Raw genomic sequence first — 25,050 nt, 5'->3', positions numbered from 1 at the left:
CGATCGAACGAACGTTTCACCAAACAATCGACAAGAGTGGTACTTCAGCTCGTATTTACGCAGGTTGCAGGCATCCGTATCTGCATTTCAATTCGAATTTCCGTTCAGGTTCGATTGTCGCGGCGTGGTCTGTATTTAAAAACCCCCTCGGCGACTGTTATAGATTTATGCAAACGATGAAATGCCGGACGTTTCACGGATGGGAAGACCTCCGTCCGTCTGGAAAACGGCGGCGTTATATGTATACATACGTGTATATACATATATATATATATACACACGTGCAACTACCTGCTGTTTCGGTATGCAAAAGTTTAATCGCGGTAGATATACAGTTTGAACCCGGCGGTCGGTCAATTTGCGGTTCAACTGTTTGGAACGTCGGTTGCACGCAGTTAACACTCAAAATGTGTATACAATATACACACTCTAAAGTATACACACCTTTGTTTTTTTTTTTTTTTGTTTTTTTTTCAGAAAAAATTTCACAGTAATATACGGGTAGGTGAAAGGCTTCCTCCAGGAACCATGAAATGGATGAAAATCACAGACTCGAAAATCGGTTTTCAACTCGAATGACTTTATCGTGCATTTGGAATAAAAAAAATTGTTCAAAATTTTCTTCTAAATCTTGTTATCCCTTACTTGCCTTACTTCTTCGGAATCACGTACTTGCCGGACCGAAGTGCCATGCTTTACATCCCAGTGATAAAAATTGTTATAAAAAATAAACTGTCGTACATTTTTACTTGAAATCTCTATTAGAACACGTCGAAAGCTTAATTCAAAGGATCGTGTAGTTAATATAGTCAAAAATTAAATTTAACTAGCAGTAGTTTAAGTAAAAAGCTGGCTACTTTTACAAAAAAAAATTCATCAACTTTTTTATTTTATAACATGAAGGGCTTGAATTATCAGCTGAGCCGTTCAAGTACTTAAAATTAAGGTAAAAAAAACGCCTCGGGTGGTCTACTACACCCCGAAGTGGCAAGTAAGGGTTAAATTTATCTTTGTATTATCTTTAAATTATTCTTTGGCATCGACTAAATATACCCACATTATACCCATATAATAACGTGTATGGTATACGTGTATATGCGTAGGTTAGTTATATGCATATAATATTAAACACTCACGCACAAGTTGTGAGTATATAATAATAAATTTTCATTTGATAACGAGTACAAGATAACGAATCTGTAAACACCGCGCGAGTTACACAGCGAGCAAACGAATTCTCCGTAGAGATTAAACTTCCTTCGCTATGCGTGCCTATTCAAATGCGTTATCTTCACCCCACACATCCATCCCCGCGGAATACCTACGATACGCATGCATACGTGAATGTGCGTGCGTGCGTTGCGAGGCATTAAACCCACGTAAGTTATTGACAAATGATCTTCAACGCGTATGAATTCATGTATGTAAACGTATCGTACGTTTCGGTGCAACGTTATACACAGGCTAGAGGCACCAAAAAATTCGAGCTTCTCAAATTTCATCTCATTAAGTTCCGTTCGCTAAGCTCCGTGGAACGAGAGTTCCTTTTTCCCCTCTTTGACTTCGACCGGAACACAGCGAGCAAGTTCGATCAGCCTCGATATCGCACCGCGCGTGCACGATTTCTACCCCTGTTCGTTCGCTCGCAGCGCCGATCAAAGAAATCTACCGCGGCATGCCGATGTTTCGGATTTCGTAAACTTTCGTTCTTGTTCTCCTCTGTTTCAGTTCCCTCTCCTCCCGTCTCGGACGAGCTTTCGACTTCGAACACGGAGGAATTCGTACGCCCTGTATTACGCGACGATCGCGGAGGATCGATCGGCGTGCATGTGCAGAGGGCAATGCGAAGGGAGCAGCTCGAGAAGCTAGACGACTCTCACGCAAGTTAAACGCCGCTGCCACTTGTTGGTCGCAGGTTAGGGAAAAGCCAGCCGACAGGTGTTGTGCGGTTCCTTCGTTAGCCAGCTCGACTAGATCGAGTCGAGGAGTGGTGGTCGGAGGTTCGGTTTCGCGACGCGACGTCGTGCCAGCTCAACCTACTCCTCGCCTCTTCCTCGAGGTATAATTAGACCCCGGGATGTACGATGTCTATATACCTGTTCGGCAGTTGGTACCTACAATGTCGCCGAATGGGCCGGGAGTGTCGGTTATAGTCGCGATATATAGCCGACACCTTAGCCTAATAATAAACGCCGTTGCCAAAGTACAAAGATGAACGGTCAACGCGGCGTGCGAAAAGATTTTTCAGGATACGTGGAGGAGAGTGAAGTTCGTAACGTTGATGTAACGATTCATTTTTAGCAAAAGGCGTCGTTTCACAAATGCAAAGTCGTCTCAAATCGAGTAACCTATTTTTAAAAAGCATTTCGGAAATTAGACCTCTTTAACATCGATCTAAATTTACAAAACAATGATTTTAGTTTCAATTTTTTTACTATAACGTTACGGTAACTTCGATCTCGGGGATGTAGCGGAGATTTATTGCGGCCGATTGAATTTTCGCCTTTCGCAACGCGATGCTGATCCTGCGTGATAAATGAATTAAACTTCGAATTCTTCTTCGACTGCGGATGTAAACATAAAGGGTTTCGTAAATAAAACAGGTAATATCATTTTTACGATCGATTATACAGATACGATCGTATCTCTCTATTTCTAGCGTATATAACGCACCCGAATGACCCCGGTTTTATTCATTCAATTTTATTTTACTGGGTGCCGATATGCGTATAGATGTGCAGACGTTGATTTTGTTTTCCAAGCAGGCTCTAGAGGAAAAAATCACAATCATTTTGCCGCAAGTTATTTGGGAGAGTAGTTCTATGCACCAGTTATACGATCTTTCACAATCTTCCCATCAACTTTAACCGCAGACGTTTACCAGACGGTTCAAATATATACAACACTCTCACTGCAGATTCAGTACGTTGCACGCTTCATTGACTGTGTAATTCAAGCTAATTATAACCTCATTGCAGCATATAGGCAACGTAGCAGACTTCGCGGCGACTTCGAATCAACGGTTAAACGAGAATTTGGAGAAGCAAAAAAGAAGAGGAGAAAAAACAAATTATATAAAGTATAGCCTTACGCTTCCTCAATGATCTACGTCGTCGTATGTAATGTAAAATGCTTTTCTGCCAGCATGCGTCTCGGAATTGAATTTCAAACTTCACGGCCTGGATAGACGGAGAAATCGTCGGCAAATTTTTACTCATCGCGCGGAAGGACTTTGCAAACAGATCATTCGCCGATCGGGGATCGTCGGCGGGACTTCGAGGATCGCACCAGCCACGCTGGAAAATCTTCGTCCCGGGCTTATCTGACATTAGTCGTATTGGAGGGGGAGGGGGGGGGATATTATAGAGCTAGGGGCCCGAGACGCGACAGGATTGCCGACCGCGTGAGTAAAGTCTGGTACGATCCATATCCTGCATGAAATCGAAGGAATGGATAAAGGCCGAAGTGTAAGAGACCAGAGCCTCTCTTTCTCTCTCTCTCTCTCTCGCCTTCTCTGCGGACATACAGACATCCGTTTACGCCGAAGAAGTGGAAGAAGAATATTAAATTTTTTTTCTACACTTCGAATCCTCGCGGCTTTGCCGCATTTCTTCCACACACGCCGCTTGCGACGCTCAACTTACCGTTTCCCGGACGCGGAAAGATTCAATTTCGATAGAAATTTTATTCTTGCGTGGTCGTCGGATCAAATGCTGCGACATCCAAGTATTGTTGTATATTACACAGGCCTGTCCGTTTATTATTGTATCTACATCCCGATGAATTTTTTTTCTCATATCTTCTTATCTCACATCTCAGGTAAAAGAAGCTCTCGTGTTTTCGTATTCACACGAGTTTGCTTGCAACACGCGGCTCGTCGTCGTAACCTTTCTTTTTCTCCTCGTTTCTTTTTCTTTTTCTTTTTCTCTTGCAGCTACCCAGTCCTCGAGTCAAGCAGAATGTGGCTAACAAACTCACTAATTAAAAGCAACAGCAGCCCGCGGCGGAAGCCGGAAACATCAGATACTGCTCGAGCGCAAAAATTAGCCGAGGACAAGGTTGTGGCTTCTATAACCGAATAACGTAATCCCGTATCTTTCCTCAACTACTTTTCGTCGTATTATCACGTATACCATAATTCTTTTTCGCTCTTCTCATCGTCTGAATAAAACATACAAGCACGAGTGCGTGCAAACGGCTCGGAGATCGTTGAATATTGAACATTCGGGTCGCTTTTTTACTCGATATATTTAAAAAGCAACGGAGCTTACGCATTGTTGCAGTCGTATCTGCTTCATCGTACCTCGAAATTAAATGGTCCGATATTGAATAATCTACGTCAATTTAGTTTTATTGCCGGATAAGCACCCTGCACGGACCTGAAACGAGAGTCCATCCAAAGTCCAACCTGTGACTCGTCAAGATTAGACAATTGAACTGATCGCCGTTGCGTTTCCCGCTATTATCGCGTTCCTCAAACGACACATCCATCGTACACGTATGCCTATGCAGTTGTTATCGCGCCCGCTATTTTTTTCTACGCCAGTGACGACACACGTGTACATAATACATGTCTTTCCACGAAGAGCTCTGAAATAATATTTAATGCACTTCCCAAGTACAACATCCAGGCGTAAGCCAAGTATTTGTTTTTCTTCGACACGTATTTTTGTAAGCCCTATTTTTGTGCTCACAATATCGCGAACTCCGTAACATCGTATAACAGATAAATAATGTATACCAAAGTGAGTCACTGAAGAATGAATGACGATGTTACACGTGGAGGAGATGAAAAGTTTTTATTAAAAAGAAAATACCGGCTCCGTAATGCCGGGCGGAACAAAAATACGAAATCGAAACGGTAAAACCGAAAAACGAGAGAAGGCGACAAAGGTTTGACGACGTGACGTGGGTGCAGACAATGCCGGTCTTATAATACGTATGTACTATTTATGTCGCGTATGCAACGCTGGACGTGCACGTATGGGTATGACATAGGCATAATACGGCAGCACAGAGATGATACTTTTGATTTCCGAGACTGATTGAACGACGACCGAGTCTCGTCTGTGTTTACGCACGCCTCCGGGAGCCAGCGATTCTAATTCTAATCCCACGTAGTCGAAATCGGTATGTGTGACGCTTTGTTTTTTAATGTGTTTTCTTTTTTTTGTTTTCGTTCTTTCTTATTTACAACCTTCGCATAGCCCGACCGGTTGTGCTTGAAAAAGGAATGTAAGAAAAAAACACAAAAAAGATGAAAATTCCCGCGGAAATGTGTAAGAATATAAATAATGAATTCTCGCAAATAATGCGCGATAAAGTATGATAATAATTATTGGCTGGTCAGTGCGGATGAAGAAACTACACGCGTGGTAAATATATTTTGCAATAAATTCTCGACGATGATTGCGAAGTAATTTTGTCGCGTTATAAGCTGTACGCGCGGATATAAAGTTGGTGTTTCAATCATCGACGGACATTATAAACGTATTACATTAAATGTATGTACATATGGGTTCCTGGTACGTATAAGCTGTACGAACTATAGAAACATTTGACATCATCCTTCACCGCTTGCGTGATTGATGGATTAACGTAAAGGAACGAACGAACGGAGAATGGAAAGAAATATGGAAGGAAGGAAGGAGGAACCTTAGGTTATACATGTACGCGTATCTCCGTATCTCTCTATCTCTCTACTCTCTTCGAACGTGTCTATTTTCTAAGAACCCGTCTCTCTGTGGATTATGTATCTTCATTTGGCAACATCGCTATGGTAAAATAAATTCATCTATCCATCCATCCATCTCTATGTACGGATAATACACAGATAAAGATACGTGTACAACGTATGCGCGAGTAGGGCGAGCACCTCCGCATCGTGCGTTGTGGCGAATAGTTTCGCTGGATGTTACGTCGAACTTGAAAAGCTTGACGTCATCGCGGGTTAATGACGGAGAACCGACATACGTGCGAAAACATGTATGCGTATAACAATATACTGTCGTTATACGTAAACACGGTGTGAAGAAGACCTACTAGCGACGTTATTTATATACATATATATGTATATATATATATATATATATATATATATATAATGTAGCTGCGGTACGTTTACACGATCTTGAGAATATACACGTGTGGATACAGCGTACATGTACGGTAACACACGATGACACGTGTATAATAATATACCATACACCTTGAAATTTGGCGTACGAGGAATTAAGAGACGGGATGCTGACAATAAGAGTACGTACTTCGAGTGACGGAGAATGAAGGAAAGATGAGATAAGTGGCGCCGTGAATGAACGCGGTGCATCGGGATTTTCGAGAGACTGTAACTTTTTTTCCGCTCGCTGTTGGGTATACGTGATATACCTACGTTTAACATATGTAACGATAAACCACCGACCGACCGCCGTACGTGAACCACACCGTAAAAAATTACCCAGTTTGTATATCAGATGTGTGAAAATATACGATTACCCATGTATATAACGTTTTTATTTATAACACATTATACGTACACACGTTGCATGCACATGTATTTACACACGTGTGTACGTGCAGCCTTGTTTAATTATATCTATGACGTCACAGACACGCACACACACACACACACACACACACACGCACACGACGATTATTAACGCGTTGAAATGAATTTGCTAACTTGGTATAATTGTACGCCGTGATATATTTTTAATATGGATTCACATGTAATGTGATTCACTTGTGACGTAAAAATGTTGTGGACGGGCAGTTGCACGTAATAATATATTCCTTCTCAAAGAAACGTAATATATGATTTAAATACAAATGCCTTTCGTCGAAAGGGTAGTGAAAAGCGAATTTCGAGGGAGTCGCACGATTTAATTGATACTTCATCGTTATAAGTCTGCTGCTGCAGTCTTGGATACGGAGATATACTTACTCAACTTTTTTGCATTGATTTTTATTTGATATTTAGGTTCGGCTACCCTTGAAAACTTTCCCTAATTCGATACATGTATCCGAATTAACCGGCATTTGGATACGATTGTTCGTCATACGATACCCTGTGATGTAATTATTGCTATGACGAACCGATACCCCTCTGTGGATATAGAAACACACTGAATTCACTCGATATTGATATCCAATGCCCAATCCGCGTAATTTGGTGGATTAAAATTGGGAGACGTTGGCTAACCAACCCAATCGCCTTTGCGAGAGGTTGTTTCATTCGTGACGTACAGCATGCGTTACTTCGACAAATCGACGAAAGGCGGAAAATGATACGACAACAATTTAGAAGCTGCGAACAATTCACAGTATAATTATAATAAATTTCGTCAGCTCAAAGGGAAAAAGTAGGTATATTCGAGAAGAAGATAGAAGAAACAGCGTAGGAAAGAGAGGTAAGAGAAACAACGAGGAAGGACTCGAAAATGCAGGGCTGCTTGTTGAGACCGTTAGCAGCTACGTCGTTACCCACGCTTGATTGGGAGATGGAAAATGTGCAAAAGGCGAGCCATGTGATTCTCTTGGGGTAGCCTTTGGATTTTCAATGAATCGTAATCGTCTTCGTTCGTTCCGCGTACTGTAATACGTATAACTGTAATGCGAATTGCTGCATGACCCCAATTGAATTTAGGTACGAGAGAATTTATTTTCCTTTGTTAAAAAGTGAATCGCTTTATTAATTTTCATCTAGGTATATCCGATACATAATGTTACGTGATACGGTGCGTGTTACTTTCCGCGAAGCGCTTTCCAGACTTACGGAATGAATAATTTACATCTTTAATGACTGTATCACGTATAATATGATGTATTCAATACCGTGGGATTCGATGTCTGCGAGACTGAAGTTAGCAACGTTAACGCAACAACGAAATATTAAGGAACAAAATTTAAAATTAAGACCGGCAAAGCGCAATCATTCCGTTTTATCGCCCTGGCAACCTCAACAGTGGTTTTTAAGCAGACCAAAGATCCGCCTTTCGTGTAAAAAATTTAACATGCATCATCTCAAAGTGCCGAGGGAACCTTCGCTGCGGACACTTCAAATAGTTGTACGGGATACGGGGCAACGTTTTTCTAGTCTGACGCGACGACGAGAAAATAATGCGGCGTGGTTGAAATCCTCGAGTAAGTTCTTCGCTCCGAGGAATTATATTCGTAGACGTACGTCATGCGAATCTCCCTCGAAGACGTGCCAACCTTATCTTTACACACCTCACACCGATATCAACGGGTTAGAAAGTTTATTTGCCGTTTTAACGACAGTCGAAACTAAACGAAACTCGAGATACACCAAATAAACACGTACTCTCGATAGTCGCAGGTAAGTTTACCGAATCGCGGCCCCGTAACAAAATATACAAAACCCACCACCTCTTCCGCCCACGCTCTCAGGATTACCGCGCAAAGAGAGGAGGTGGAGAAAAGAGAGAGAGAAACGTGAGAAAGTCGGTAATTAACAAGGAATGAGAAGAAACGATCGCGATTCTGGAAAATCGGTCTCACGCCTGTAAGTGTAAGAGTGTGCGGCGGATAAGACGGCTAAGCAGAAAACGGAAAATAGAAGCATAGGTAAACTGTAATGGATAAGACCGAAAGAAAAATTAGTTCTCTTATCGTCGAGCACCTGGGGGAATGATGCGTCATCGCGCGATTGTCGAGGTCGGCGTAAATTCGATAAACATGTAGCGATTAGCAGGTAAAAATAACATATTTAATAAATAGGTAGGTGTGGAACTCACCATCATCGGCACCGATGAATTACAGATGAAACAACAAACAGCGCAGGTAGATCGTGAAGGCGGAAGCCGGCGACGACGCGCACGCACCTTTCGAACTCGTCGCATGAATATCAATGATTTGACAGTTAGAAATCACACTTTTTCACTGGTTTTTCCTTCCGTTTGTTTTACCTCGTTCTCCGCTTTCCGCGACGTGGCGTCGATGCAGGGTGCAGCGAAGAATTCTTTTTTATTTCTCCTCGCGTACTTTCAGAAACACGCAACTTCCTCCGTAAAACATGCACAAGCTAACGGAGGCTCATTCAGACTTGGAAGATATTCGCAGGGATGGACATCCACTCGAGTCCACTCGATATTTCTACGGGAATACTCACTCATTCATACCTCGATCATCCGGCCGATGGACCTCGCCGAGTAATAACAAACAACAACAACAACAACAACAACACACACGCACACAGACACGCGCGCATACACACGTCCTGATAATTGCGGGTGTGAAAAATTTTACCGAAGGGATGACGAGAGTTTGAAATGACGGAGGGGTGGCAGGGGAAGGAGGAAAGGGGTGACGATAGAATAGACGTGCAATTAATCCAGAAGTCGGAGGGAGGAGGAGGAGGAGGAGGAGTTACGCGATACTCGGAACGCAGTTGTCTAGGCACGTTAAAACGTTTCTGTGATGTTCGAGAGATACGGAAAATTTGTCGTGTATACACGGCGTGTACGCATTTTTGGTGAGGTGATTTATTTGTATACGTTGGCGGAGGATCGGGGCAAGTCCTCGACTGGATATTAAGTTTGGCCCCCCTCCCGTCCGTCGAACGAAAGAAGAAGGGTCGCCGATTTTGAAGAGAGGATGAAAATAGGGAGAAAGATTAGGAAAATGCGAAGAAAGAAACGAAGGGAGGAAATCGGGCGAACGGTGTTAAAATAAGGAATCGTCACGTTTTCTCGATATTATTTTATCGCCCGAGGGACACACTCTGGTCGTACCGTAGGTAATATGCGGGGCTTGAGTTAGGCGGTGCGATGCAATGCATAACCCTACTAACCTATGCACGATACGTCGACCGGTTGTCCGCGATTACGTAAAGGAAATTTCAAAACATTTTGCGACACACAAACTCATCCAGAGATTACGACAGTTGCCATATTGAAATTTTCAGCCAGCCGAGACCCGAGACCGTGCTGCCGAGTGACTCCGAGATCCGACGTTGACTCGGTGGGCGGCGCCTCGATCGCCTCCCCTCCCTTCGCCACAGCGACGACGAACGACGCGCGGCGATCGTTGGCTGGGATGACGCCGCGTCGCCGCAGCCGCGGGAACAACGCCGCGCGTCCAATCAATTTCAACTTTACACCGACGCGCGCAGCCGCGCTCAAAGTTTAAACTCGATTTACGCCGAGGCCGGGATTTGCCGATGGTAATTGCACGAAATTACGAGCGGAATTGGTAGCTCGGAGAGCTCGGAATCGAATGATCGTCGTCCGATGTCGCGTATGTTACGCGTATGCTTTCAGCGCCCTGTGCGACGATGACGAGAAATTTGAAGGCCTGGAACGGGGAAGCAGGTTTGGAGAATGGAATGAAATAACGAAAGAAGAAAGCACGAATGAGTTGGAAAAAGATCCAATCCACTTTACCTGGACTTCTGTTTCCTGTAACGAGTTTAATTTTTGAATTATTTTTCAAAGTTCAAGTGTCCACAGGTCTCTGGATCAGCGCAAATGTGTGATTTGTGTCCCTGCGACTCTGGGTACCCACGTAAGTCGCGTCCGCTACGGCTACGTGGACCTGTCGCCGTATATGTAATTTGCAACTTGCTCGCGGGAACGTGTATGTACCACATGGCTACGTCTATGTAAACATAAACCAACTTCCCTAGGTATAGGTATAATGACATTATTCTTAATGGTGTAACTTTGCGATGTCCCTTGGTAGCCCGCGGATAATTACAGCTAATTGTATAACGTACGCAGAAGGTCAACCCGGAGGGAAGCTATTTACAGAGGCAAACCACGCTGCGTACTCTGCGCTGATAAAGTTTACTTTTCCAAATTAGAAATTGTATTTTTACACAAGGGACGTGCTCGCCATCGTGTGAAAATATTTGAAATTCAACAACATCGTATTGTAGATAATACGCTGCAGTATTTATATTATGGTATAACCTGTACGAGAAAAAAAAACAAAACGTCCGATCCTGGATACAAAATTCCTTTTTTTCGCTTAGCTTGTAATAAATGTTTAAAATTTCCAATTTGTGTAAAATTATAATGCTTTGCCGAGATAAAGCGTGTGATCTATTGCAGTGAGTTTTCGCACGACTGTACAATATGCAAAAATCGGTGTATCCATTTATCGTTTTATCCGAGCCCCCCACCTATCCTGCGCTAGAATTCTTTTCACGCGCTGTATCGTTTGACGTGGGTGCGTGCCTCCGGATGCGGCAGCGACTCCGATCGGGCCTCAAGGCCCCCTCGAGGATTTTGCTGACGTAGACGATGACGTCACATCAGCGTGAGACCGTCGGGACATCATTGTCACAGCCGTACGCCTTGGCGATTCTGGGTAGACGTGATTAGAGAACCTCAAGTAAGAAAGGTAAAAAAGAAAGAAAAAAAATTAACGTATCGAGATCACTGCGCCGGACTCTCCAATGACTTGCGGCTCTCCGTATACATGTATAAACGCATACGCAGTTATACCGAGGTAATAAAAATACGGAAATTTCGACCGTCAATGTAGGTACTCGTAAACAAGTTTTTGGAATAATTCTAACCAGCTAACGGACGTCGAGGAACCATGGGTAAACGAAGCCGACGGTTTTTGTGGTAAAGGTGAAGGACCAGAATGAAGGAGAGTCCACGTTTATGGTACACGTAAAGCGGGAGGCCTTTAAGGAGGCATGTAATAAAGCTGGATAAACATCGAGAACAATAATGGTTGGAAATACGTTGTATTATTGTGCCTATGCATATAAGGTGCAAGTTAGTTTGTCGGGATACACCGAGTCATTCTTCGCCTCCCCACCTCTCGCTTTCATACATGATTCATCGACGATGTACGCGACCACTTACGCGCAAGTTTTGTTATTCCAATACGATGTTTAAAATCCAGACGCGTTTTGCATACGCGATCACCTCTGTAATAGACGGCAAATGAAATAATGTATTAAGTGCCGCGATTCGCGAATCTGGGTTCACAATATTTTACACTAATTTTACACTTTCAATTTCACGGATTTATAATAGCGTAGGACGTATGTTAATTAACATGACTTGTATAGATATATGGTTATACTCATTGATTAATTTTCGTTGAAATCAGAACGTGGGAAACAGTTGGCGGTTAACATTATGTACGTAAGCTCGTAATATTTGTAAAAGCTTATCAGATATATATTAAACAGCATTGAACGAAAAGCTCTACGACCTACCTAATAGTAGGTATTGTGATCGATCTCCGTACGATGAAATTATGCAGGACTAACGCTTGCCTAATATAAATATTATGGATAATAAGTCTGATGTGTACGTCTTATACAGCAGCGTAAAGCACACAAGCTGCGTAGCCACTTACACGGACGATAATCATCTGTCGATCGACAACTTGCAATAAACTTATCTAATTTCTCCCCTTGGATGGATACGTATAACGCATGATGTGCAATGCATATACGTATGTTGTACGTTGGCATAATACCTGCGTTTTATCGTGATTAGTAAGTGCAGGGTGAGTGCAGATGGAATACGCCGTGGCCATTTGTGGCAAAACATCGCGTGCACCGAACTCAACCGGGCTTATGACAATATGTGTAACCTTCCGTAGGTAGTTCTTCGTCGAGCGTGCAGATGAGTTCGTCTAGAGAAAAACAAGCACATCAATTAGTAGTGAGTAGCGACGTGAGTGACTTGAGTTAAATACTCCTCGACGATTAATGATATCCACGATGTTTACAACAACTCGTATATACATAATACATACAGGCATATGAAGAGTTATGCGTTGATGACCCTTGTACAACTTCACGCATCAAGGGAAATCGAAATAAAGTTGAAAAAACACTTGTGTGGGCGTATCATGGATATCGTCAAATAACAAAATTGATTTTCCAACGTTCTGCGAGATACCTCATCAACTTTTGGAAACTGGATACGTAAGGTAAACGTTTGAGAAAATTAAGATGTATGAATTGGTATCTCACGAAAATTGTACAATCGACAATTCTGTGTAGACGATATTCAGAACTGTGTACATATAATTCGATACAAAATTCGATTTTCAAACCAAATTTGGCGTGACTTAATTGTCGAATCGAACTTGTTACTCCGTGAATATAGACACAAAGTACAGTTTGTCGGAAAATCCGTGTTCATCGAGTGGCGCTGCTTTCAACGCGTCCAGCCCGCCGAACTTCGGCCGTTGAAACGATGTTTATGGTTTGCCGGTGCTTGTGAATTTTTATACGAAAAATCCATCGGCATCATGAAATTAGTGAGGTAAAAATTTGCCGATAATTAATCATTCCGTCGATCGAAGTTTTAGATTGCTATAAATTCGGATAGTTTTTTTTTCTTAACTACCGTGTGATTGTAGATACTGATTTAAATCCCGTACCTAACCTGCCTCTATGAGTGATGTTGCAATTACGTTACGAATACCATTAATGCAATGAGTGAAAAGACACTGGATTAATTGGGATATTTCGTGTTTCAGATTTTTGATGAAACTCAGCCATGAGACGGTTACGATAGAACTGAAAAATGGCACCCAAGTTCACGGAACTATCACAGGTTTGTAAACATAACCTATGCCATTTGACTTGACACAATCAAATCACAGTTGGAATAGCGTATAGAGCAGGCCGCTTCTCTTTTGTCTCCAAGTGAAATAGTTTTTGCAGATGCATGACAAAAACGTTTATTTTTAAGGTGTGGATGTGGCCATGAACACCCACTTAAAAACTGTGAAGATGACGATAAAAAACAGAGACCCTGTACAACTCGATACGTTGAGTTTGAGGGGAAACAACATTCGATACTACATTCTGCCTGATTCCCTTCCCTTGGAAACTCTGCTTATCGATGACACGCCCAAGGCTAAAGCAAAGAAGAAAGAAGCCGCACGAGGTCCTTATAGTCATTCAAGTTTTGCAGCCTTTATGATCAATTTCATTTATGTTTTAGTATTTTCTGTGACTAATCTTCCTTGATTCAATTTTCGACACTTTCAATCCAGACTTTGCAATAGTATTCTAATACATATCGATGATTTCTAATCTTTGTTTTTCTGTACTAGGTGCGGCTCGTGGAAGAGGCCGTGGTGGACGTGGCGCTAGAGGTGGACGTGGAGGTCGTGGCAGAGGAAGAGGCAGGCGATAGTGTTTGAAATAGTTGATCCATTGATGATTTTTGAGAAACGTAACGAGGTGTTGTATTCTGCGATTTCTCTTCCCACGCACCTCGGTGAATTACACCACTGACCAACGTTTTATATTCTTAAACAAGTCTAATACCAATGCATTCTAGTTTAAGTTCGATAAAAACGTTGATATTTCACAGACATGAAGTTAGCCTGTAAGCCTTATCTGACGTAATAATAAAATGAAATTCTTTTTTTTTTTTTGTCAGGAACAATCATCAAATCTTTTTTATACACAAAAGCATTTTCGTATTTTTAATTTAACGATATTCATTAATCTTTTGGCGTGTGTTACAGACTAGGTAATTTAATGCTTAGCCAAGTTGTATGGAAATAGTGAATTTTATTTCATGATTATGTGATTATAGTATTACGCGATAGTATTGCAAGTTTTCTATTACTATTCAAATAAAGAAACTAGCCGAATTTGACGTTACCGCGTCGTATATAAAAGTGTTGTGGATCGGCTTGAATTGATTAGTTATGAATTTTATAGTCTCCTGCGCAGCTAGCCCTCCTAAGAACGCCGACACCGAATGTAGTTCAGATCCGCCGTAACGGCAAAATTCATGGACGTAGTCATCCTTTGCCAATGGCCCACAACCCCACTCCATCAGCAATTTTGAAATACAGGCCTGAGTACACATACAAACGTAGAAATATGTTACATATTATGAAAGCTTTGTTCCTATTGGTATGGTGGCCCTAAAAACAGATTTGAAAATTCCTGTGTTGTTGAGAATCAGAATTACACGATTATACAGAATATACTTGGATCTAATCCCAATTCTGTTCCCACACATCCCAAATGTGATAAGTACAGTTATCGCTAGTTGAAACATACTCTACTATTTACAAATTGTAACTTTGCTCTACGCTAGGCTTTGAAATAGTACCTTAAGTTTCACAATATCTGGTTCAACGTGATCGTCGAATTCGCCTGGATACGAATTGTATTCCACCTGGAATTTTTCGATCCCTCTGAGTACCACGTAGTACACCATCATACTTTCAGGATTTTCTAGACTTTGAGCTAAAAGAGTCAACATTATTTACAAGAGCTATATACAGCTGAAAGTAAAATATGAATGAAATGAAAGTAAGGCGTACCCATTTCGCTGGCATCCACAGTTTTTGGATCATACTCATCCGCTATACAGGATCCCCTTTGAATGTAAATGTTAGAAGCATGTCTACAAAATAACTTGACATCTTTTTCTGTTATCGCATCCGAGGGGCGACCAATCTGTCTGAGCAAATGGACTGTTCTTCGCCAAACTGCTTCCGCATCTGCTGCGGCTTGTTTGTGATACCTGAAATTTATTATACATTGAGATGTCCGTTCGGCACTTACATTAAATTCACGTACACTCACACTTGTTGCAGGGATATATATTTTTCTGTATCTGCCGTCATGTCTGGTACAGCACCTTTGAGTGGCAATGAATTTGAACCATCATTCTCCATGAAGTCTTTTACAGCCTTCGCGATAATCCAAAAAGGTTTACTCTAAAATTTTCATCATTATGTTTTGTCCGAAATGTGTCGAAGTGCTCAAACAAAAAAGAAACGATACTACCTTGGCAGTAAGGTTTATACAGCAATCGTCATTCAGGACCTCCATGACGCTGGGAGGTACCTCGTAACGACCAACGCTGGTATTAACAGCTTTGATTGCTTCCTCAAAGTTTTCCTCGTCAATAGGATTATCGTGCTCATCTTTTCTAATACCACTCCTGATCATATCTCTTAGCTGCTGTTTTTCCTTATAATTTTTTGGTACATCCCCATTCTCAGATATCCACTTTTCAAGGTATTTGTACAGAATCACAACATATGGAACGTGAGTGTGATCCTTCAGGTCCAGTTCGTCCAAATTTATTGAATCAAAATGATTTTTCAATGTTTCAAACGGATTGTCCAATCGCAAATCAGGTGTCTCGTTGTCCGGGTGAGTTTCTATCACAGTATGTTCTCTGGTCTGAACTCGCATGTACGCGATAAAGCCCAGGCTTCGGCAGACTATCAACGGGATGTCCAGATCCCACAATATTTTTGACAAGCGAATTAGACTCCTGGAGGCAACAAGATATAGTAAAAATATGGATGATGATCATTACTTCAAAAAAAAAGGTAGCAAAATATTGATGCATACTTCTCTGGGAGTGCAGTAGTGATAACGACGGTGAAATTATTGAAAAAGTCTGGGCTATTTGATAAGATTTGCTCAGGGCCCTCGTCGACGTAATCGCCACGTACATCGGAGTTTAGTTCAAGAAGAACTTGAGTAGCTATTTCTGCCCTTGATTTTCCAACACTCTCTGAATCTAGAAAAAAACTGATGAAATTATATTAATTACAATGCGATGTTTACTGTATCACGCATTCCCTGGAGTGACCAAACTTTAATCTTAGCATCGAAAATACAAACAAATAATTGAATGAGGGACTGACTTCGCTCCAATATCATCGTCGCTGATCTTCTTGCTGTCGATTATTGTGAATGCCCCAATACCAGGCAAGACGAGGGATTTCAAGATCTCGGTACCCAGCCCGGTTGCATTTATCAAACAGACGTGGGCTCCTTCGAGGGCAGCTTGTCCGTGGTCCCCCCATAATCTGTTATTTGAAGCGATGACTTATTTAAAGGATCATCCGAGAGATGCTGCTTCTCAATTCAGTAAAATGTGCACATTTACCGAGCAATTCGTACATATGAATCAGAGGCGAGTTTACATTTTACCAAATTGAGCCACAGGATAGAAGTCATAATTCATTTTAGGCATAACCTGAAATATCGTGCGATAAACATAACCTCACCTTAGTTGACGGTCGTATTTTCTCGTTCTCTCGGATTGTTCAGGCGATTTCGGGCTTGGCGATGCCATTTCGCGTACATCTAATTAATCCGCTGCTGACTTTGGTTCAATTTCGCTTTGTAAAATCATTTGGTGATAAACGAAACGTCGAAGTGGCAGATCACTTACTTTTTGGCCACTGCGACAACCCGGTCAGATGGACGGCGAACGTCACGTTCGAATTTGAAAATTTGAATTTGACGCGCGGGAATGCCGCTGCGAATTGTTGAAGGCAACAACGGAGTTGTCTAACAGTAAATCATTTGTCGAAAGAAAAATGGTTAGATAAATGTATACTGTCCGATCGGATGATTATTTTTGCTGTTTATTTTCCGAAAACTGGTGGATGATGAAAATAGATGTTATAATATATGAAGAAATAAAGGAAATAAAGAAAATAATAAACGAACTTAACTTACATGAAGTTGGTTGCAAGTCGAACTGACAGTATTTATTGGAAAGCACACAACACATATTTCGTAAACTTTGCATATTATGTAGAGTAAACTGATTTCATTCTTAATTCTTACACACAAAGTGACTATCTGTGCCTATAATTCTTAACTCACTCGTTGCTGGATGAATATCCATTTTCAATGATTCAAAAATACCGTCTCATCGTCGCACGAGTTGCACTACGTAATATTCGATTGGAGGAAGAAAAATTGACACATTAATAACTCTTCATTCTTGTAATGGTCTAAAAGATCTAATTTTGTTTTCAATCGATGACCCCTTGATGCTCGCTACGAAAATAACAGAATATACATTTTTCCGACATTTTTGAGCGTACAACGAATAGAAATAACGAAATGAAAATTATTTCCACACTGAAACCCATTGCATTTATTACTAAATAGTTTACTACATCGCGACTCTATTAACGCCTGATTCATGGATACAACGATATTGTTCGATATACATGTAATAACACACGTCTGATTTATTTATCATCAGACACAGAGATTCGTTTGTATGCAGTGGTGCCATTTTTTTCTACGCTGTTATAACATATGGAATTTTTCATCAACGATCGGACATCGATTCGATCTTGAGGAACGTATGATTCTAGCACTCTAACTTTGACAATCTGCCCGGTCGTGTTTCGAAAATCGACGAAAAACTCCAGATACTATCATAACTTACAATTATACGCAATATATTTATGCATTATAGAATTAGCTCAAAGCGCTGACATGCGAAATAAATAATACATCAATCAGACAGGAATAAAATTGTCAACGGGCTGCAGTGAGTATGGAAAGGTCGCTTAGCGCTGCCGCGAAGCAAGGTTCAGATGCGGGTGAAACTCGGCGTCGGTTTCATTCTGATCATCCCGGCCTCCTCGAGGCTCGTCGACGTTGGGGCTCCTGTCGTCCTCATCGCTATCGGATGATTCTTGGGGAACGTCGATCCCCTGGGTGAGAAGACTGGTGATCCTCTCGACGTCGACCGTCTCGTCTTGTTCGTGAATCTTGCGCAAAGCATTCGAGACGATGCAGAGGTCGCCGCGCAGTTCGCTGACGAGAGCCGTGATCTTCTGCGCATCCGTCAAAACCTCGACGGACTGAGTGTAGGGGTTGTAACGTAGGCCGAACGGGCGTTGGATCTGATTAGCGAAGGCTCTGAAAAACGGGAATAAAACTTGTCTTTCTCACAGCTAGGTTCCTCGCTCGGGTTACCCGCGGCGTCATACCTCATCTTCTCCTTCGCTTCCTCGATGCTCTCCGTGTAGTAATAGGCGTTCTGAAAGGCCGTTATGATGCATTCCTGCTTGCAGGTAACGTCCGGCTCGAATCTGAAGGTTTTTTCGGGGGTGCTAACGGCGTGCCTCAGCTCCGCTACGGAGGACAGAAGCCCCGCACCGTAAACGCGGAGAGTGCCGTCCTGTTTACACAAGCCGAACTCGACCGTGAAGAAGTAGAGCTGCGAATCAAAACGTGACACTTTCTATTCCTTTTCGGCACGTACTGTATTGTGCACACCGCCGCCGCAACTTGACGGATACAAGAGAAAAAAAAAACACTGTACAAAGATGAACTGACTTAATGGAACAGAGCATCGATCTACGATGCCGCATATTGCAAAGTCGGTGAGTCATTCATCTTGGTGAAACGATTGATCTCCGTGTTGAGAGTTACGCGAGTCGTAATTAATTCTACAACGAAGAATCCGATCTATTGTTTTACGGACACAAGATCCACGCTCCAAGTTTTGCAGGCATCAAACGAGCGGTTCAAGGCTATCATAGACTTGTACTATGTGCTACTGTGCATAGTGTTATTATCGTTATCCTGTGGTTCACTGAAAATTGAATGAAACTGCTCACGGTTGCTAGCTTGTCGATGTCCTCGTCGGCAGCTCCAAGTGACGCCAGACCGAGTTCCTGGGAAAATTGGGCGAAGCTTGGGTTAGCGAGGAGTGGCATGTGTCCTAAAAGTTCGTGGCAGCAATCCCTACGATACAAAAATGAGAGGAAAAAGAAGTCGGATTAATTGGTAAGGTTCGTAACCAGGACATTTTCTTGATTGGACCAGAGACGAAAAACGGAGAGTTCTTACGGTTCTGGGGTGTAAAAAGGGTCCGAAGAGTGTCTGATGTACTGAGTGCAATGAAAGACTCGGAATGCTAAACCAGCCAGAAAATCTCTCGGCGAAAGATATCCCGCAACTGGGCGTAGTTGAAACCCAGTCATTCCTGAAAATAACGTAAAATAGCCACGTAGTATAAATAGTAGATTGTATCGAAAAAATCTACAATTTTTGTTTTTTAAATACACGTCGAAAATATATTCGAAATTCTTTTTTATTAAACTTTTGAATTTTATAACTCGTCAACGCATTAGTATACTGCTAAAACCGGAACGTATTTATCTAGGGTATCAAACGCTCTACGAAAAAGCTCTGTTATCATTTTATGACAAATCTCCTCTTCCAAAACTTATTCAAGATCCTTTGTTGACCTTTGACCCAATGACCGATAGGTAATCGCTATAATAAATCGGGTTCCTGGGCGAACACAACTCACGTTTCAGGAAGACGTTGATATCCTGGAGCTGCGGTATGTTGTCCTCTCTGAGAGATGGTAAAGAAATCATTCAAAATACATCACTCACAGGGGTTTGATCGTGAAGCTACTTAATTAAATATGAAAAGCACTGACTAATTTGTTTCAGAATATAGCGTAAGGTGAATTTCCCAGCCAATTTGAAAAAAACGAAATTTTCAGCTGTCAAGGATTGAACATGAAACGAGCGTCTCAAGGTGGTCACAGGCTTCAACTATGTGCTACTGTGTATTTCCTCCTTGAACAACCTTTCCGTACAATCAATTCGAAGTATGTGCAGGAATGAAAAGAATAAAAATGTTTGATCTTACCTGTAACCACAATACTTGACCAGCTTCGGCCAGTTTTCTAGATACTCCTTGCAGGCATGTTTCAAGTAAAGTTGGTGCAGCTCGCAAAATACCGTGCCCCTGAAATTTCACAGTTTACGAATTATCAAATAAACATGTATTATAAAGACAATATTGTGATCCAATAGCCACGGAGCGGTCTAGCCGAGAAGATATCTGCCAAAAGCTACAATGGTAGAAAGTCGGAATATAACCGAATAACGAAATACGCGTCGTCGGCTGATTTAATCAAGACGAGAATCAAGTGTGAACGTCCTTACAAGAAAAACGCTTTTACGGATCTGCAACCCTTCGAGCAAACTCCCGTATTTTCCCTCGCGTTTCTTGATTGAACGCGCGGATGAAATCAGGGCAATTAAGGAAGCATTCAGTGAGAACTTGAATCTCCCATCCGTAGTGTTATACCTACCTCGATATACCCTTCGGCCTCTGTGCTCGTCGAACAAACGGCTTGTGCAGTTACGATAGATACAATGAAACTAGTCGTGAATTGAAGAGATGTAATTTCCGCGGTGCCCGGACAAAGTCGAAGAACGTAGAAAAAGATTTGATTGGTCTCGTCGCGGAAGAAGCACGTAAACGGGTGAAAACTCGGCGAGTTTTACGATACTGCCAAGTTTGCGAACTTTTTACGGTTCGGCTTCCTCGCAAAGATCACGTTCTTTCACAATCCGTTGTTAGCCCAATTTCTTCACCCACATGCAAACCAAGAATTTCACACTCACCAAGTCTTGATTTCTTCCGCAGTGTATTGCACCTTCGGGATCGGCTGTCCACTTGGAGAACAGACAAAGCGGTTAAGAGAGGAAATTTGGAATGCAGATTATAAAAAAGTTTCAACTCCGTCACCACTTACTGTTTGTAACTATTGGCGATTTCAGCGAATGTTTCCCGGCGCCTTCGGTATACTGGATCTTTGAATCCCTAGGACGGGGGACCGTGATTATATTAATTGAGTGCACGAAGCGATTTAGAGTCACAAATATTTCTTGTTACGCAGGCTCTTTCTTTTTGTCAAATTTACAAAAAGCACTCGCAGTTACGGAAGAGAATCTCCTAAATGGTTCAGGAACGGAGAAATATTTCTGTTGCGTAATTTGAGACCGAGTGGGTACTGTAACTCATTCGATCTAACCCCATTCCGCAAATGGGCGAACTCAACGTTGTACAAATAGCATGGATAGACGAAAATAGTTTCTGTATGTAAGCAGATGAACTCACTGGGTGATCAGCATCCAAATCGGAGCCGTACATCAGCACCTTTTGAGCTTGATCAAGGTCAGCGATCTTGCGCGGAAACCACGGCATGTCGACCTCACTGAAATCTGAAAGGACCTCAAATTCGCATGGAAGATTTATTATCGAAGCGGGGGAAAAACCGATTCTGATCCGCGCATTACCGAAACCGCAGTTGATTTCATGCCTTGAATATTGATCATTTTTAATATCTTGAGAAACCGTTGTTTCACTATACAGAAATAAAATTGGTGCAACTTTTACGCGTCTCGTGACGAAGTTTATTTTTCAAGGGAACTTCTGTCATGTATATATATATAACTCCCGAAAAGATGTATGGACGCAAGTCCCGAAGGGAAAATGAAAGTAGTAATCAGAGTCGTGAATCAATGCCAAATATGGGGATCAATACGCGATCAATTATCAAATTCTAACACGAATAGTGAGACAGGGAAGGTTACATCGACGCCATGAGAATCGACTGACCGAAGCTCGGGGCAGCCGACAAGGTTGGCGGCTGAGGAATATTTCCTGTTTGTTCGTATTGGGCCAGATTTATCGCGGCCACCTCCCGACTCAACATCCTCATGAGCTGCTCCATCCTTTTTCCGTCGCACTCGACGTCGACCAGAATTTCGTACTCGGGACCGCGTTGCGCCGATCGACGGGACTCAATGTGGACAACGTTGACGCCTAGGTCCTGAACAGAAGTGAATGTGAATTTAAAACGGAATCCAATCTACGATCTAACGGCCCGGCCGGTCTGTTTTAATTGGAGCCTTGCGCAAAACGGTACCATTTCGTAATACCCGGTTTGGCGGTTCTTTCTGACAAACGAACAACCTCAGTCCGCGATCGCGCGATACAGATATTTCACGCATGCCGCACGTTAACCTAGGAATAAAATGCGCTGTGCGTTGAGCATCGAGTGTAGAAACCATTTGCTGTCTTGTTCTACTCGGGTTTTCAAGGAGAACGGCTCGAAACCTCCGGACTGACGGACACGTTATTTCTAGGCGGTCAAGGGCGGCATGCGTTCATTTTATTCACTGAACATCAAGATAGGGATAGATGTTCTTTTTTCCTTCTTTTTTTTTTTTGGTTAAGGTCTTTCGTTACTCGTTTAATGAAAGTAGTCAATGGAATTTGCGGAGTCACGAGTTCTTGTCCCAATACCGAAGCAGCGACAAATATGCAATAGTTATATCAAGAGCTGCACTTATAAGTACAAGCATCAAGACTAATTTGGATAGAAAAAAAAAAAAAAAAATGGCTCGTACCTAATGTTATAAAAGTCCGTTAACACTTCATTTCTTAATATTGACGTACTCTCAAGGATTTTCATTGAAATTATTATTACTTTTAGCCCGAGTCGGATTAGCGCAAGAACGAATTCATGAAAAAAAAGCTTTTGGTTCGTAATCTCGAAATTGTGCATCCGGCTCGCATGTGTTATCTGAATTTCACCTCAGTTTAAAAGATGTTGTTCTGAGATATCATGCTCGCAGCGTGTATCTTAATTTCTGCAATGCCGAACGGAGTTGAACGCGTATATTCACTAGAATGTACACGCGTACGTTGAATTACGAGATTTCCGATGTAGAAATAGAATTTTTATCACAACTCGTTACGGCCCCGCTGTTAACGGTGTTCCAAACGTAGGGTAATGTTAAATGTGCCAAATCGAATAGAGAAATAATACTCGACTGATAGAAATCTATGGCAGAAACCAGTTAACCACATCCCACTATGACATTTGCGCAAGTAATATCTCTCGACTCTGCACTCAGACTTTTGGTTAATTAATGGGGTGAAAAGTGAAACACCGGTGAATTTGGTTTTCGTCGACTTTACACGCGATACTTGATAGCATTCCATTTTCACTTCCCATGCTATAAAGCGTCGGAAATTAGCCTAATACCGTAGGTAGAATAAAGAAACTAGTGTATGTTACCGTCTCCGATGCACAAGGACGCCTTTATTGCACATGATCTTGTTGTTATTTCCGTGCAGCAAGACACGTGTCGTCGAGTGAGTAACTTGAAATGTTGCTCAAGACTGGACCGTTATGTCACGAGCAGTGAGCGTGAGTGTCGTTTCACGCAATCCGAAGAACTGTCCCGACGCAACGATTTTCCCGCGCTCCTACCGGTCACCTATCGTTTCTTTAAAAGGTGGGACTGGTTCCCAGAGGGGGAAATTATCATATGGAATCACTCTACTCCTGCTTCTCCTCCGTCTCCACTTGCCTATCCTCCAATCGAATAAAGTTGGTTTCGCTGCCGAGATTCGACGTGTTCAAGAAGAAAGAATCTAGGATCCTTAATTGTTCGGCTGCGATATACGTACTTGATTCGATCAGCGGGCAAGCAGCTTACCTGGAAAACTTGCAACGCTCGAGCTAAGCCTCCAACTTGATTCTTCAGTGAGAAGATTACCGAATTTTTATTCTCCTCACTTGCGTCCCGCTCAGTCATCGGGACCTGGACACGTATAATCGGATCAGAAGATCGTTCATTTCTGAGGATCAACGGTCGCCCTCGTCACCGATTTCATGTACTCACGTCTGGAACCTTGTGCATCGGGCTTCCCTCTTTGATGGCCCACTCTTGGCCTCTTCTGTAGAGCCACATGCCCAGAAGACCTTTTCCAGAACCGCTCATAACTGTTGCGTATTCACGTAGGGATTTTATTTGACATCCGCAGCCGCCGCAAGGCTCAGGAAAGAAAAATTTCACGTGTTCTTAATCGGAGATCTTCGATTTTACTTGGATAAACACGTCTCGGTAAAGAACGCAACGCAGGTTCAACCTCACTCTTGGATGATGCTTCTATCTCTCTTGCGGAAGGACCGACAGTGTTCACCCTGCAGCCGATTCCGGTCTTCTTAAGCTTTTCACCCCTCCGCCGTGGCGTCCTCGCTCCCTGTCTTCGTCCAACATCGGCTCCCGATTGGTCCCTGAGCAAGGGGATGACGGGCAACTATTGGCAGAGACGGTTTTCTATAGGAGTACGGGGATTATGGGGGTGGTTCGTTCTTGCTCCTGAGGACGCTATCCTCCCTCTTTCCCGGTCCTTCCGGCAAACTTGCGGCGAGACCCTGTATAATCTCTGACGTCCTTGAATTCTGACCTCTATCCTCACCTCTTGAGAATATTCACGACGAATTACGGAAACAGTTGAAACAATGAGAAGTGTAACTTTGATTTTTGGAGAAATAATCGATTGTTAAAAATTAGCAGTATGTCGAGTTTGTATTATCGAGCAGCTTTAATTAATGTCGAACACAGGTACTAGAAAATCTGTTAAATTTAACCGAGTTCAGACAGATTATCTGTTCGTTTGCTGCAGAAGAC

At 42.3% G+C, this 25,050-nt stretch overlaps 5 protein-coding genes across 11 annotated transcripts in view; 1 reads left to right on the top strand and 4 right to left on the bottom strand.

The window, feature by feature from the left end:
- LOC124175300 (neuronal calcium sensor 2) overlaps window positions 1-9,902 on the bottom strand; it is a 97,084-nt gene extending 87,182 nt beyond the window's left edge. For both annotated transcript variants that reach the window (XM_046555390.1, XM_046555391.1), the window contains exons 1-2: window positions 9,812-9,902; window positions 8,757-9,114 (exon numbers count right to left, since the gene is read on the bottom strand). The gene's annotated coding sequence lies outside the window, so the exon portion shown is untranslated. The remainder of the gene's footprint in view (window positions 1-8,756; window positions 9,115-9,811) is intronic.
- LOC124175298 (neurocalcin homolog) overlaps window positions 1-9,935 on the bottom strand; it is a 108,287-nt gene extending 98,352 nt beyond the window's left edge. The window contains exon 1 of one of the 2 annotated variants that reach the window (XM_046555383.1): window positions 9,812-9,935. The gene's annotated coding sequence lies outside the window, so the exon portion shown is untranslated. Of the gene's footprint in view, window positions 1-9,752 lie in introns of both variants that reach the window. The other variant, XM_046555384.1, reaches the window with a different exon arrangement.
- A 1,264-nt stretch (window positions 9,936-11,199) lies between these two features.
- On the top strand, window positions 11,200-14,950 carry LOC124175302 (probable small nuclear ribonucleoprotein Sm D1). 3 transcript variants are annotated; one of them, XM_046555396.1, is made up of 4 exons: window positions 11,200-11,364; window positions 13,480-13,556; window positions 13,695-13,892; window positions 14,062-14,950. In XM_046555396.1, the coding sequence occupies exons 2-4, from the start codon at window positions 13,487-13,489 to the stop codon at window positions 14,142-14,144; spliced, it is 351 nt and encodes a 116-aa protein (XP_046411352.1). In that variant the 5' UTR covers window positions 11,200-11,364; window positions 13,480-13,486; the 3' UTR covers window positions 14,145-14,950. The 3 variants fall into 3 exon arrangements, with proteins under 3 accessions (XP_046411352.1, XP_046411351.1, XP_046411350.1); XM_046555395.1 differs by lacking the exon at window positions 11,200-11,364 and adding an exon at window positions 12,771-12,924; XM_046555394.1 differs by lacking the exon at window positions 11,200-11,364 and adding an exon at window positions 13,104-13,262.
- On the bottom strand, window positions 14,188-17,206 carry LOC124175293 (NEDD8-activating enzyme E1 regulatory subunit). 2 transcript variants are annotated; one of them, XM_046555377.1, is made up of 8 exons: window positions 17,005-17,206; window positions 16,639-16,803; window positions 16,340-16,522; window positions 15,764-16,259; window positions 15,560-15,693; window positions 15,295-15,497; window positions 15,081-15,217; window positions 14,188-14,819 (listed from the first exon to the last, which is right to left on the bottom strand). In XM_046555377.1, the coding sequence occupies exons 1-8, from the start codon at window positions 17,070-17,072 to the stop codon at window positions 14,589-14,591; spliced, it is 1,617 nt and encodes a 538-aa protein (XP_046411333.1). In that variant the 5' UTR covers window positions 17,073-17,206; the 3' UTR covers window positions 14,188-14,588. The 2 variants fall into 2 exon arrangements, with proteins under 2 accessions (XP_046411333.1, XP_046411334.1); XM_046555378.1 differs by lacking the exon at window positions 17,005-17,206 and having other exon boundaries at window positions 16,340-16,511; window positions 16,639-16,796.
- A 261-nt stretch (window positions 17,207-17,467) lies between these two features.
- LOC124175292 (tryptophan 5-hydroxylase 1) lies at window positions 17,468-24,996 on the bottom strand. 2 transcript variants are annotated; one of them, XM_046555375.1, is made up of 12 exons: window positions 24,259-24,996; window positions 24,073-24,177; window positions 22,181-22,394; window positions 21,680-21,783; window positions 21,315-21,382; window positions 21,184-21,234; window positions 20,420-20,518; window positions 20,070-20,116; window positions 19,604-19,739; window positions 19,372-19,498; window positions 18,739-18,968; window positions 17,468-18,667 (listed from the first exon to the last, which is right to left on the bottom strand). In XM_046555375.1, exons 1-12 carry the CDS (start codon window positions 24,355-24,357, stop codon window positions 18,313-18,315), a joined length of 1,635 nt encoding a protein of 544 aa, XP_046411331.1. In that variant the 5' UTR covers window positions 24,358-24,996; the 3' UTR covers window positions 17,468-18,312. The 2 variants fall into 2 exon arrangements, with proteins under 2 accessions (XP_046411331.1, XP_046411332.1); XM_046555376.1 differs by lacking the exons at window positions 24,073-24,177; window positions 24,259-24,996 and adding an exon at window positions 23,649-23,828.
- Window positions 24,997-25,050: the final 54 nt, after the last annotated feature.

The sequence above is a fragment of the Neodiprion fabricii genome, chromosome 2 (genome assembly GCF_021155785.1).
Source record: "Neodiprion fabricii isolate iyNeoFabr1 chromosome 2, iyNeoFabr1.1, whole genome shotgun sequence".
NCBI classification, from domain to species: domain Eukaryota; kingdom Metazoa; phylum Arthropoda; class Insecta; order Hymenoptera; family Diprionidae; genus Neodiprion; species Neodiprion fabricii.
This window is presented reverse-complemented; position numbering and strand designations above follow the sequence as displayed.

Coding starts and splice junctions, on each gene's coding strand:
- LOC124175302 (XM_046555394.1), top strand. Junction 13,557..13,694: donor AGTTCACGGAACTATCACAG/GTTTGTAAACAT, acceptor TTTATTTTTAAG/GTGTGGATGTGGCCATGAAC. Junction 13,893..14,061: donor GAAGAAAGAAGCCGCACGAG/GTCCTTATAGTC, acceptor TTTCTGTACTAG/GTGCGGCTCGTGGAAGAGGC.
- LOC124175293 (XM_046555377.1), bottom strand. CDS start 17,072: ATGGCATCGCCAAGCCCGAAATCGCCTGAACAATCCGAGAGAACGAGA. Junction 16,260..16,339: donor ACTACTGCACTCCCAGAGAA/GTATGCATCAAT, acceptor TGTTGCCTCCAG/GAGTCTAATTCGCTTGTCAA. Junction 15,218..15,294: donor TGTGGATGCCAGCGAAATGG/GTACGCCTTACT, acceptor TGACTCTTTTAG/CTCAAAGTCTAGAAAATCCT.
- LOC124175292 (XM_046555375.1), bottom strand. CDS start 24,357: ATGAGCGGTTCTGGAAAAGGTCTTCTGGGCATGTGGCTCTACAGAAGA. Junction 24,178..24,258: donor CGATGCACAAGGTTCCAGAC/GTGAGTACATGA, acceptor ATACGTGTCCAG/GTCCCGATGACTGAGCGGGA. Junction 22,395..24,072: donor GAGCGTTGCAAGTTTTCCAG/GTAAGCTGCTTG, acceptor ACTTCTGTTCAG/GACCTAGGCGTCAACGTTGT.